Source organism: Salmo trutta, chromosome 16 (assembly GCF_901001165.1).
Source record: "Salmo trutta chromosome 16, fSalTru1.1, whole genome shotgun sequence".
In the NCBI taxonomy this organism is placed as follows: Eukaryota; Metazoa; Chordata; class Actinopteri; order Salmoniformes; family Salmonidae; genus Salmo; species Salmo trutta.
Window position 1 is genome coordinate 6,490,502 of NC_042972.1, and position 14,845 is coordinate 6,505,346.

Genomic DNA, 14,845 nt, shown 5'->3' on the forward strand with positions numbered 1-14,845 from the left:
TTGCTCACTCATTCTAATCTCCTGCGCCTGACTTCATGCACCAGCTACACCCACCTTCTGACAGGTTTTGTTCGTTTTGACTCTATTAAGCCTTTTTCCTAGCTCGTTTGTGAGAACCATTTATAGCCTTCAGTCCTAGTTTTGATTCACCTGCCTGTTTGCCTACCTGTGTAGTTTATAGTTTATTTGCCGTTAGTCAGCACCTCTACACAAACTATTATTCTGGGTGTGCACCAGCTCATGTTTTTTTTTTACCTACCTGTGTATGACCATTGCCTGCCTGTGACCTCGATTCCTGCCTTCTGCGAAGGCGAAATAAGCACCTGTCGCGCTCTGCGTGTGAATTTACACCTCTTTCTCCCTGAGTATTCATTAAAATAGTATAGCATTACAGTATAGTATACTACTATAGTATAGCATTATATTATAGCATTATATTATAGCATTACAGAGTTGATACTAATGTATCAGTCTTGTCACAAGAACTTGTGATATTGGATTAATTCAATTTGTGATACAGAATTAAGTGTAATCTGTAGTTTCACATCAAAACGGATACGATTTAACATCCTGCTGATTTATCTGTCAAGACAATATAACAAACTTCCTGGTCTCATTCGAGGAAAGATCTCTTCACACTAGCTCTCTCTGTTCAGACAAAATCAAATGGAAGACAGAACAGAAAGAACTACATTCCTGAGGAGTACAAGGGGGTGATGACAGAACAATGTACCGTTTGATTCGTGTGTGTGTGTGTGTGTGTGTGTGTGTGTGTGTGTGTGTGTGCATGCGTGGGTGCATGTGTGTATTTCAATAGTGTCTTGGGGGGCTTGGGAGGATGCAGAGCAAAAATACAAATTGGACTATATCCTGTCTTATCATATCTTGTCCTGTCCTGTCATATCATATCCTATCCTGTTATATCATATCCTGTCCCATCATATCCTGTCCTATCCTATCATTTCCTATCCTGTCATATCCTATCCTGTCCTATCTTATTATATTATGTTAAATCATATATGTGTCTGATTGCAGGGGTATCCTGAACGCCAGTAAGAGGGCGGACCAGGTGGGTCATTTCCTGTGGATCGGTTCAGACAGTTGGGGAGCCAAGAGCAGCCCTGTCCATCAGCTAGAGGAAGCAGCAGTGGGAGCTGTCACTATCCTGCCAAAAAGAGCAACCATCGCCGGTAGGTTGTGCCTGCAGAAACAACATGCTCAGAATGACTTTTAATGTCGAAAAAAAAGCTGCTTTCCGTCTTTCTGTCCCCTCTCTTTCCTTTCTCTCCTTGACTGTGGAAGAATATTGTACAGCCCAATCCTTCTCTATTTGTCTTGAGATTTATAGAGATATACACTGAGTGTACAAAACATTAGGAACACCTTCCTAATATACAGTTACACCCCCTTTTGCCCTCAGAACAGACTCAATTCGTCGGGGCATGGACTCTACAAGATGTTGAAAATGTTCCACAGGGATGCTGGCCCATGTTGACTCAAATGCTTCTCACAGTTGTCATGTTGGCTGGATGTCCTTTGGGTGACAGACTATTCCTGATACACACGTTGCGTTTGAAAAACCCAGCAGCGTTGCAGTTCTTGACACATTCAAACCGGTGCGCCTGGCACCTACAACCATACCCTATTTAACGGCACTTGAATTTGTTTTGTCCATTCTCATTCTGAATGGCACATACACACAATCCATGTCTCAATTGTCTCAAGGTTTAAAAATCCTTCTTTAACCTGTCTCCTCCCCTTCATCTACACTCATTGAAGTGGATGTGGTGACATCAATAAGGGATCATAGCTTTCACCTGGATTCACCTGGTCAGTCTATTTCATGGAAAGAGCAGGTGTTCCTAATATTTTGTTAACTCAGTGTATGTTGTGAGATATATTTTTAGAGCTGTATTTGATAGATATATTGCAAGATATGATGCAATATAGAAATATATGTTTCTACCTTATTGACCTTGCATATATTCAACAATATATATGCAAGGTATGTGTGTGTGCGTGTAAATATGTGTGTGATGTAGTAAGTGGAATTTGCAATGGCCACTCTCTGAATGTCTGTCTTGATGCCAAATGACACCCTATTAACTATATAGTGCACTAATTTCAACCAGGGCCATTACAAGTGTTGACAGGGCTCTAGTCAAAGGTAGTGCTCTAGATATGGAATAGGGTGCCATTTGGGACATATCCCTGCAGGATAAAGTCTACTACTGAGTGAGAGTCATCGATGCTTCGTGCCCTAGCCTCCCCGAAAGGCCAGTCAGAAAAGCAAGATGAAACTGTGGGACTCTGAGTTGGAGTTGTTGGAGTCTGTGACCTTGAGCTTGTGGGTATAATTGGTCATGGGAGGACCCATAGGTGCCAAGTTAAGAAATGGTCTCCCTTTGATGATTTCAGCAATAGTTTTTTCTTTTTTGACAAATGATTTATGGAAATGGATGTTTCCGGGACCCTGGGGTTGGAAGGAGGGAGAGAGAGGGGGAAAACGCACAGCACGTACAGCACCCCCGGTCATGGAGACACATTTGTTTATATCACATAGAGCACCCCCAGTCATAGAGCCACATTTAGTTAAAACATGCAAAGCACCCCCAGTCATAGAGCCACATTTAGAACACACAGAGCACCCCCAGTCATAGAGCCACAATTAGTTAAAACACACAGCATCCCCAGTCATAGAGACACATTTAGAACACACAGAGCACCCCCAGTCATAGAGCCACATTTAGTTAAAACACACAGCACCCCCAGTCATAGAGCCACATTTAGAACACACAGAGCACCCCCAGTCATAGAGCCACAATTAGTTAAAACACACAGCATCCCCAGTCATAGAGACACATTTAGAACACACAGAGCACCCCCAGTCATAGAGCCACATTTAGTTAAAACACGCAGCACCCCCAGTCATAGAGCCACATTTAGAACACACAGAGCACCCCCAGTCATAGAGCCACAATTAGTTAAAACACACAGCATCCCCAGTCATAGAGACACATTTAGAACACACAGAGCACCCCCAGTCGTAGAGACACATTTAGTTAAAACACACAGCACCCCCAGTCATAGAGACACATCTAGTTAAAACAGACCACCCCAGTCATAGAGACACATTTAGAACACACAGACCACCCCAGTCATAGAGACACATTTAGAACACACAGACCACCCCAGTCATAGAGACACATTTAGAACACACAGAGCACCCCCAGTCATAGACACATTTCATTAAAACACACAGCACCCCCAGTCGTAGAGACACATTTAGTTGAAACAGACAGCACCCCCAGTCATAGAGACACATTTAGTTAAAACAGACAGCACCCCCAGTCATTGAGCCACATTTAGTTAAAACAGACCACCCCAAGTCATAGAGACACATTTAGTTAAAACACACAGAGCACTCCCAGTCATAGAGACACATTTAGTTAAAACACACAGAGCACCCCCAGTCATAGAGACACATTTAGTTAAAATACACAGAGCACCCCCAGTCATAGAGACACATTTAGTTAAAACATACAGAGCACCCCCAGTCATAGAGACACATTTAGTTAAAACCACATTGGAGTTTCTAGCTGACATGGCATGCTATTTCTCCTGACAATCCCAGACCCAGACGTACAGCCGTGAGAGAGTACCAATAAAGTAATCTATGTATATCCCTGTCAGATACATTTGTGGCATTGTGACCTGCAATTATTTTTTATTTATTTTTATTTTATTTCACCTTTATTTATCCAGGTAGACTAGTTGAGAACAAGTTCTCATTTACAACTGCAACTTGGCCAAGATGAAGCAAAGCAGTGTGACAAAAACAACACCACAGAGTTACACATAAACAAACGAACAGTCAATAACACAATATAAAAATCTTTGTGGAATGTGTGCAAATGTAGAAGAGTACGGAGGTAAGGCAATAAATAGGCCATAGAGGCAAAATAATTAGAATTTAGCATTACCACTGGAGTGATGGATGTGCAGATGATGATGTGCAAGTGGAGATACTGGGGTGCAAAAGAGCAAGAGGGTAAGTAATAATATGGGAGTGAGGTAGTCAGGTGTGCTATTTACAGATTGGCTGTGTACAGGTATAGTGATTGGTAAGCTGCACTGACAGCTGATGCTTAAAGTTAGAGAGGGAGATATAAGACTCCAGCTTCAGTGATTTTTGCAATTCATTCCAGTCATTGGCAGCAGAGAACTGGAAGGAAAGGCGGTTAAAGGAGGTGTTGGCTTTACCTGCTGGAGCGCGTCCTACGGGTGGGTGTTGTTATGGTGACCAGTGAGCTGAGATAAGGCGAGGCATTACCTAGCATAGACTTATAGATGACCTGGAGCCAGTGGGTTTGGCGACGAATATGTTGTGAGGGCCAGCCAACGAGAGCGTACAGGTCGCATTGGTGGGTTAGGGTTAGGGTTAAAAAATGCTTATTGAAATTGTCAATTATCGTAGATTTATCGGTGGTCACAATGTTTCCTAGCCTCAGTGCAGTGAGCAGCTGGGAGGAGGTGCTCTTATTTTCCATGGACTTTACAGTGTCCCAAAACCTTTTGAAATTAGTGCTACAGGATGAACATTTCTGCTTGAAGAAGCTAGTCTTTGTTTTCCTAACTGACTGAGTTTATTGGTTCCTGACTTCCCTGAAAAGTTGCATATCACAGGGGTTATTCGATGCTAATGCAGAACGCCACAGGATGTTTTTGTGCTGGTCAAGGGCAGTCAAGTATGGGGTGAACCAAGGGCTATATCTGTTCTTAGTTCTACATTTTTTGAATGGGGCATGCTTATTTAAGATGGAGACGAAAGCACTTTTAAAGAGCAACCAGGCATCCTCTACTAACGGATGAGGTCAATATCCTTCCAGGATACCCGGGCCAGGTCGATTAGAAAGGCCTGCTCGCTGAAGTGTTTTAGGGAGCGTTTGAAAGTGATGTGGGGTGGTCGTTTGTCTGCGGACCCATTACGCGCGCAGGCAATTATACATGCAGGATAATTGGACTGTGGACTGCACATCCTGCCTTTCTATTTTAGCCAGGTCAAGATTTCTTCTTTCAACATATGCATCATTTAGGCCACACATCAGACACGTTTGTTTCTTTGCCATCTGTGTGGTGTTATTCCACCCAACCCAACAACAAGTGATGGACATTTGTGTTGTGTTCTTAATTGCCATTGCATGTGGTGTGAAATCAGCAGGCTGAACAACCGGTGGGTTTTCCCTCAGTCACAGAGAGCAGAGAGCCGCTCCAACGTAGCCTTCCCTGTAGCTCAGTTGGTAGAGCATGGTGTTTGCAACGCCTGGGTTGTGGGTTCAATTCCCACGGGGGGCCAGCACAGGAAAAAAAATGTATGAAATGTATGCATTCACTACTGTAAGTCGCTCTGGATAAGAGCGTCTGCTAAATGACTAAAAATATAATAATAATATAAATAAACGTAGCCTCCAGCAGCCCAGAGCCCACCAGCCATCAGTCTCTCTTTCACTCAGCCGTTCTCCCTGTCACAGCTCTGCTTGGTGCTATGTGTGTGTGTGTGTGTGTGTCCAAACCCAGCAGCCATCCCTTCCCCCTCACTCAGCCAGACAGAAACCCTCCTCTTCCACCCTCCACCCCTGTCCTCCTCCCTTTACCATCCTCCCTATGACGAAGGTGCTGTGTTTTAAATAAACATTGTTCTATTAAATCAAACTTTATTTGTCACATGCGCCGAATACAACATGTGTAGACCTTACCGTGAAATGCTTACTTACAAGCCCTTAACCAACAGTGTAGTTCAAGAAAGAGTTAAGAAAATATTTCCCAAATAAACTAAAGTAAAAAAATGATAAAAAGTAACACAATAAAATAACAATAACGAGGCTATATACAGTGGGTACCGGTACTGAGTCAATGTGCGGGGGTACAGGTTAGTTGAGTTAATTTGCACATGTAAGTAGGGGTGAAATGACTATGCATAGATAATAAACAGCGTGTAAAAGGAGTGTAAAAAACAAATGTAGTTTGGGGGGTGTCAATGTAAATAATCAGGTGGGCATTTGATTAATTGTTCAGCAGTCTTATTGCTTAGGGGTAGAAGCTGTTAAGGAGCATTTTTTCGGGGTGGCAGATAGCCTAGTGGTTAGAGTGTTGGACTTGTAACTAAAAGATTGCAAGATTGAATCCCTGAGTTGACAAGGTAAAAATCTGTCGTTCTGCCCCTGAACAAGGCATTTAACCCACTGTTCCTAGGACGTCACTGAAAGTAAGAATTTGTTCTTAACTGACTTGCCTAGTTAAATAAAGGTAAAATAAATGAAATTACTTTGGTGATTGGAGTCTTGGACAATTTTTGGGCTTTCCTCAGACACCGCCTCATATATTGGTCCTGTATGTCAGGAAGCTTAGCCCCAGTGATGTACTTGGCCGTACGCACTACCCTCCGTAGCGCCTCACGGTCGGTTGATGAGGAGTTACCATACCAGGTGGTAATGCAGCCAGTCATGCTCTCGATGGTGCAGCTGTAGAACTTTTTGAGGATCTGGGGACCCATGCCAAATCTTTTCAGTCTCCTGAGGCGAACAAGGTGTTGTCGTGCCCTCTTCACGACTGTCTTGGTGTGTTTGGACGATGATAGTTCGTTGGTGATGTGGACACCAAGGAACTTGAAACTCTCGACCCACTCCACTACAGCCCCGTCGATGTTAATGGAGGCCTGTTTGGCCCGCCTTTTCCTGTTGTCCACGATCAGCTCCTTTGTCTTGTTCACATTGAGGGAGAGGTTGTTGTCCTGGCACCACACCGCCAGGTCTCTGACCTCCTCCCTATAGGCTTTGTCATTGTTATCGGTGATCAGGCCTACCACTGCTGTGTCGTCAGCACACTTAATGATGGTGTTGGAGTCGTGTTTGGCCGCGCAGTAGTGGGTGAACAGGGAGTAAAGGAGGGGACTAAGCACACATCCCTGAGGGGCCCAGTGTGGAGGATCAACGTAACAGACATGTTGTTGCTTACCCTTACCACCTGTGGACGGCCCGTCAGGAAGTCCAGGATCCAGTTGCAGAGGGAGGTGTTTAGTCCCAGGGTCCTTAGCTTAGTGATGTGCTTTGCGTGCACTACGGTGTTGAACGCTGAGCTGTAGTCAATGAACAGCAATCTCACATAGGTGTTGTTTTTGTCCAGGTGGGAAAGTGCAGTGTGGAGTGCGATTGAAATTGCATCTTCTGTGGATCTGTTGGGGCGGTATGCAAATTGGAGTGGGTATAGGTTATCCGGGAGGATGCTGCTGATGTGACCCATGACCAGCCTTTCAAAGCACTTCATGGCTACTGATGTGAGTGCTACGAGTTGGTAATCATTTATGCAGGTTACCTTTGCTTCCTTGGGCACATGGACTATGTTGGTCTGCTTGAAACATGTAGGTATTACAGACTCGGTCAGGGAGAGGTTTAAAATGTCAGTGAAGACACTTGCCAGTTGGTCCGCGCGTGCTTTGAGTAGACGTCCTGGTTATCCGTCTGGCCCTACGGCTTTGTGAATATTGACCTGTTTTAAGATTTTGCTCACATCGGCTACCGAGAGCTTTATCACAGTCATCCAGAGCAGCTGGTGCTCTCATGCGTGCTTCAGTGTTGCTTTCCTTGAAGTGAGCATAAAAGCCATTTTGCTTGTCTGGTAGGCTCGGGTCACTGGGCAGCTCGCGGCTGGGTTTCCCTTTGTAGTCCGTAATAGTTTTCAAGCCCTGCCACATCTGACAAGTGCCAGAGCTGGTGTAGTAGGATTCTATGATGATGGTTCTTTGTGTTTAACCTAAATGTTGCTCTATGACAAAGGTGCTGTGTGTTCTCTGAAGAACTCACCTGCCCATCAAAGCTGTAGTCTGGGAGCAACGCGTCCAAAAACTGGAGTGGAATGACTGTCAACATGTGATGACTCCTTCATTTATTCTGCAAATACCCAGTGTTTATATTTGCTGAAACCTGGAGAGAAAATACACTAGGTGTGAATGTGTTGACATGAAAGAGGTCTGGCGTACAGGATAAACTGAGGCTGTGTTCCAATTGGCATCCTATTCCCTAGATAGAGCACTCCATTTGACCAGATTCCTGTAAGCCCTGGTCAAATGGAGTGCACTGTGAAGAGAATAGGGTGATTTTTCGGGATGAAACCAGACAGTCTGGCAGAGTGAGTATTTTGGACCTCCCATTTGTCAGTCCCATATCACTAACAGACAGCACACTCAGCTCTGACTGAGACAAAAAAGAACACAAAGGCTCTATATCAGCTTTCAACTGGCTTTCCTTGTCCTTTGTTTGAAACACAGCCCTGCTGTTTCTGTGAAGAACATAGTGGGATTTTAATCTTTGGTCCACGTTAAAAACATCCAAAGAGATTGATGTCCCTTTTGCACACTTACCTCAGCACAGACACTGCTGTGCCATTGTTGTGCATTTCAACTGGGTATTGTTATAGGAAGCATTTGGGGTTTTGGATCCAAAGGATCCAAGGATTCCACTTCATATAATGTTTACATACCCTACATTACTCATCTCATATGTATATACTGTACTCTATGCCACCTACTGCATCTTGCCTATGCCGTTCGGCCATCGCTCATCCATATATGTATATGTACATATTCTTATTCATTCCTTTACACTTGTGTGTTTAAGGTAGTTGTTGTGAAATTGTTAGATTACTTGTTAGATATCACTGCATGGTCGGAACTAGAAGCACAAGCATTGCACTACACTCACATTAACATCTGCTAACCATGTGTATGTGACCATTAACATCTGCTAACCATATGTATGTGACCAATAACATCTGCTAACCATGTGACCAATAACATCTGCTAACCATGTGACCAATAACATCTGCTAACCATGTGTATGTGACCAATAACATCTACTAACCATGTGTATGTGACCAATAACATCTGCTAACCATGTGTATGTTACCAATAACATCTGCCAACCATGTGACCAATAACATCTGCTAACCATGTGACCAATAACATCTGCTAACCATGTGTATGTGACCATTAACATCTACTAACAATGTGTATGTGGCCAATTACATCTGCTAACCATGTGAATGTGACCAATAACCTCTACTAACCATGTGTATGTGACCAATAACATCTGCTAACCATGTGACCAATAACATCTGCTAACCATGTGTATGTGACCAATAACATCTGCTAACCATGTGTTTGTGACCAATAAAATTTGATTTGATTTGATCCTCAATCTTCCTTTATTCATTCAGTTTGGAGGACTGTGTGTATTCGTGGAGATGTGTGGCTGACTATCCAGTTAGCTAGCTCGTTGTATGTGTGGGCAGACTTGCAGTAGTCTGGATGCATTGTTTACCAGTTAGCTAGCTTGTACTGTGTGACCCTGGCTTGTGATGCTTGTGTACCAGTTGTCTAGCCCGGCTTACTTTCTTTGCAGTACCCTACCCTGGATGTTTTGTGTATGGGTTGTGAACCAGTTAGCTAGCTCGTACTGTATGCCTGCCTTGCAGTACCAACCCTGGAGGCTTGTGGATGTGTTGTGTACCAGTTAGCTAGCTCTCAGTGTGTCTCCCTGCCTTGCAGTACCATACCAGTTAGCTAGCTTGTGCTGAATTCCCACTGGCAGCCTGTCACAATAGATAGCTCTGGTGGAATTGGTAGAGTGTTCCAAAGTGACAAACAATGAGAGAACGGGGAAGAGATGCTTTGAGCTGTGACACTGATCAGGTTAGCCATCCCAGCTCCTCCGTAGCATTTTGAGCTAAAGGAAAAAGTCAAGTATTTCAAGGAATGTGACATAACCAGGAAAAATTGTGGTCCTAGATATAGCCCCACTACTTTGCCCTGGTCAGGTTATAGCCCAACTAGTTTGTCCTGGTCAGGTTTTAGCCCAACTAGTTTGTCCTGGTCAGGTTTTAGCCCAACTAGTTTGTCCTGGTCCTGTTATAGACCAACTAGTTTATCCTGTTATAGCCCCACTAGTTTGTCCTGGTCAGGTTTTAGTCCAACTAGTTTGTCCTGGTCAGGTTATAGCCCAACTGGTTTGTCCTGGTCAGGTTATATCCCAACTGGTTTGTCCTGGTCCTTTTATAGCCCAACTAGTTTGTCCTGATCAGGTTTTAGTCCAACTAGTTTGTCCTGGTCAGGTTATAGCCCAACTGGTTTGTCCTGGTCCTTTTATAGCCCAACTAGTTTGTCCTGATCAGGTTTTAGTCCAACTAGTTTGTCCTGGTCCTTTTATAGCCCAACTAGTTTGTCCTGGTCAGGTTATAGCCCAACTGGTTTGTCCTGGTCCTTTTATAGCCCAACTAGTTTGTCCTGATCAGGTTTTAGTCCAACTAGTTTGTCCTGGTCCTTTTATAGCCCAACTAGTTTGTCCTGGTCAGGTTATAGCCCAACTGGTTTGTCCTGGTCCTTTTATAGCCCAACTAGTTTGTCCTGGTCATGTTTTAGCCCCACTAGTTTGTCCTGGTCAGGTCACGTAGTGAGGATAAGTTCATATTTCAGATGCTACTGTTATACACAAGCCTTGATACTTGAACATGAAGGTAAAATACCTATGTAACTTTTCCACCAGCTGGTTTCCCGTATCTCAGAACCATCGGTTAACTAGATTCTCACACTTCGAGAAATTAGGTATTCCTTTTAGGAATTACATCTAAATCTGCATGGAACAAAATGTAGTATTACGTTCAGCTATTAGAATCACAGCTTACCTCTGACTTTCACAGTGACCACAGGCTGTGTGTGTTTATTTGGCCACTTGCTGTTATAGGTTTTAAATGAGCAGGCGGCTCAATACTTGTCTCCCAGGAATGTATGAGCTCCTACCAACACCGTTCTGTCCGAACATACAGAAATGCATGCACTCATACACACGTGGACGCACACACACTAACATGCCACTACAACACCAAACCATAATGCTGGGCAAATGTAACATTTACCAACCAGCCCTTGAATTTGATCCCTTATGTTTCCACCTTGACACCTTGCACCTTGAAGTCAGCTGTCCACTGGACCAGTAAACTAGGTTGTTTATCAGGGGGCAACAGTAGTCCTCTAGGTTGTAAGGGACGTGACATCACCATGGAAGACTATGACTGAGGAAACCCCACTCCTACATGACGAACATACAATATTTACAATCCACACATTTTGGGTAGTTATTGTACCTTTTTATCAGTGTATTCCAATTGATGTTACTGTTTCATAAAATGACAGTGGAGAGAACACATACAGTGGGGCAAAAAAGTATTTAGTCAGCCACCAATTGTGCAAGTTCTCCCACTTAAAAAGATGAGAGAGGCCTGTAATTTTCATCATAGGTACACTTCAACTATGACAGACAAAATGAGAAAAAAAATCCAGAAAATCACATTGTAGGATTTTTTTATGAATTTATTTGCAAATTATGGTGGAAAATAAGTATTTGGTCAATAACAAAAGTCTATCTCAATACTTTGTTATATACCCTTTGTTGGCAATGACACAGGTCAAACGTTTTCTGTAAGTCTTCACAAGGTTTTCACACACTGTTTCTGGTATTTTGGCCAATTCCTCCATGCAGATCTCCTCTAGAGCAGTGATGTTTTGGGGCTGTCGCTGGGCAACACGGACTTTCAACTCCCTCCAAAGATTTTCTATGGGGTTGAGATCTGGAGACTGGCTAGGCCACTCCAGGACCTTGAAATGCTTCTTACGAAGCCACTCCTTCGTTGCCCGGGCGGTGTGCTTGGGATCATTTTCATGCTGAAAGACCCAGCCGTGTTTCATCTTCAATGCCCTTATGATGGAAGGAGGTTTTCACTCAAAATCTCACGACACATGGCCCCATTCATTCTTTCCTTTACATGGATCAGTCGTCCTGGTCCCTTTGCAGAAAAACAGCCCCAAAGCATGATGTTTCTACCTCCATGCTTCACAGTAGGCATGGTATTCTTTGGATGCAACTCAGCATTCTTTGTCCTCCGAACACGATGAGTTGAGTTTTTACCAAAAAGTTATATTTTGGTTTCATCTGACCATATGACATTCTCCCAATCCTCTTCTGGATCATCCAAATGCTCTCTAGCAAACTTCAGACGGGCCTGGACATGTACTGGCTTAAGCAGGGGAACACGTCTGGCACTGCAGGATTTGAGTCCCTGGCGGCGTAGTGTGTTACTGATGGTAGGCTTTGTTAATTTGGTCCCAGCTCTCTGCAGGTCATTCACTAGGTCCCCCCGTGTGGTTCTGGGATTTTTGCTCACCGTTCTTGTGATCATTTTGACCCCATGGGGTGAGATCTTGCGTGAAGCCCCAGATCGAGGGAGATTATCAGTGGTCTTGTATGTCTTCCATTTCCTAATAATTGCTCCCACAGTTGATTTCTTCAAACCAAGCTGCTTACCTATTGCAGATTCAGTCTTCCCAGCCTGGTGCAGGTCTACAATTTTGTTTCTGGTGTCCTTTGACAGCTCTTTGGTCTTGGCCATAGTGGAGTTTGGAGTGTGACTGTTTGAGGTTGTGGACAGGTGTCTTTTATACTGATAACAAGTTCAAACAGGTGCCATTAATACAGGTAACGAGTGGAGGACAGAGGAGCCTCTTAAAGAAGAAGTTACAGGTCTGTGAGAGCCAGAAATCTTGCTTGTTTGTAGGTGACCAAATACATATTTTCCACCATAATTTGCAAATAAATTCATTAAAAATCCTACAATGTGATTTTCTGGATTTTTTTTCTCATTTTGTCTGTCATAGTTGACGTGTACCTATGATGAAAATTACAGGCCTCTCTCATCTTTTTAAGTGGGAGAACTTGCACAATTGGTGGCTGAATAAATACTTTTTTGCCCCACTGTATCATGTCAGTTTCCTCTGTGTACCTCCACACACACACACACACACACACACACACACACACACACACACACACACACACACACACACACACACACACACACACACACACACACACATTTCTGTTATCTAAATTTCCCTGTGTGCTGCAGACTGTGCTTTCTATTCTCCTGAAGATTGAAGTCTTCCCTCTTCCCTACATAGTGTATTACTTTTGACCAGAGCCTTATGGGTAGTTCCCGTGTCTAATCAGATGTCTACTCACTCACCGTTTCCCACAGCTTACATGCATAACAATACTATCAATTTATTTGTAGTTTTAACCGGATATGTGTTTATTCATCTGTTAAAAAAACTTATCTGTTAAACTGAGAAATCAGTTATTGTTTTTGGTTTTGAGTAGTTGTTGTCCTCTCGAAACGTCACTCAGGAGCTTTGACTTTAATAACTAGCAAACAGGATGTGTTGAGCGTCATTCTAACATATGAACTCAACAGGCTTGACAGACTGATAATAGTATTAATACAATCATACATATTATTTAGCAGTTTAGTGTTACATAGTGAAAGTTAATGATAACTTCATTTTACAACAATTTAAGGGGAAATCTAATCCCAACATATATGGTCACAAAATCCAAAATATAACTCTCGAAAAGATTTACAAATTACATAACCAGGAAAGACTGCAATCATGCTCTCAAACATTACAATATTTCATATAATAAGCTAGTCTGAGGTGCACATTTTGCAAACAAAGAAAAAAATGAATGGCACATTATTTTTGTTTGTAACTGCCAATAATCGTATTGTCATGGTTGGGAGATGAAGCTGAGACAGAACACTTGTTGTTGTTTTTAAGCATGAAAAGTTTAAACGCTTCTCATACAGGGCTGTATTTACCCAACCTCCCTATTTACATGGCAGCATTTGGCACGGTAACAGTAACAATATATAAAGAATCAAAGAGCCGTCTCTCATTTCTCAGCCTCATGCAGACAGACAGACTAAGTGGATTAGATTAGAATCCACTTGAGCTGAAATGAAAAAAGGAGTTGCCGACGGTAGGAATGTAAATGCACATTCAAATGAAATGTTCTTTCAACCACTAGTCAGACAAATGATTACAATGATTAATCAGAGTGTAATTTGTGCTTTACATTTTCCCTTGTAGATAATTGCAGGGCATACATAATGCAGAAGGTAGAGGAAGAAGCCAGAGTTATTTTTTTATTTCCTGAGGTGCCCCCTCTCTCTCTCTCTCTCTCTCTCTCTGTCTCTGTCTCTGTCTCTGTCTCTGTCTCTGTCTCTGTCTCTCTCTGTCTCTTTCTCTCACAATTCAATTCACTCTCACTCTCTCTCTCACTCTTTCTCTCTCTGTCTCCCTCAATTCAATTCAAGCTCTCTCTCTCTCGCTCTCTCTCTCTCTCTCTCGCTCTCTCTCTCTCTTGCGCTCTCTCTCTCGCACTCTCTCTTTTTCTCTCTCGCTCGCTCTCTCTCACTCTCTCTCTCGCTCTCTCTATCTCTCGCTCTCTATCTATCTCTCACAATTCAATTCACTCTCTCTCTCTCTTTATCTCTCTCTCACTCTCACTCTTTCTATCTCTGTCTCTCAATTCAATTCAAGCTTTCTCTCACTCTCTCGCTCTCTCTCGCTCTCTCTCTTGCTCTCTCTCTCTCACTATCTCTCTCTCACTCTCACTCTTTCTATCTCTGTCTCTCTCAATTCAATTCAAGCTTTCTGTCGCTCTCTCTCGCTCTCGCTCTCTCTCTCGCTCTCTCTCTCTCGCTATCTCTCTCTCGCGCTCTCTCTATCTTGCTCACTCTCTCTCTCTCTCTCACTCGCTCTCTCTCGCTCCCTCTCTCTCGCTCTCTCGCTCTCGCTCTCTCTCGCTCGCTCTCTCTCTCGCTCTCTCTCTCGCTCTCTCTCTCTCTTGCTCTCTCTTTATCTCTCTCACAATTCAATTCACTCTGTCTCTCTTTATCT

General features: G+C 43.3%; 1 protein-coding gene across 3 annotated transcripts in view; it reads left to right on the plus strand.

The window, feature by feature from the left end:
• Positions 1–14,845, plus strand: part of grm7 (glutamate metabotropic receptor 7) — a 344,805-nt gene that overhangs the window by 191,970 nt on the left and 137,990 nt on the right. For all 3 annotated transcript variants that reach the window (XM_029692860.1, XM_029692859.1, XM_029692861.1), the window contains exon 4: positions 1,036–1,190. In XM_029692860.1, the coding sequence (XP_029548720.1) occupies positions 1,036–1,190 (155 nt within the window). The remainder of the gene's footprint in view (positions 1–1,035; positions 1,191–14,845) is intronic.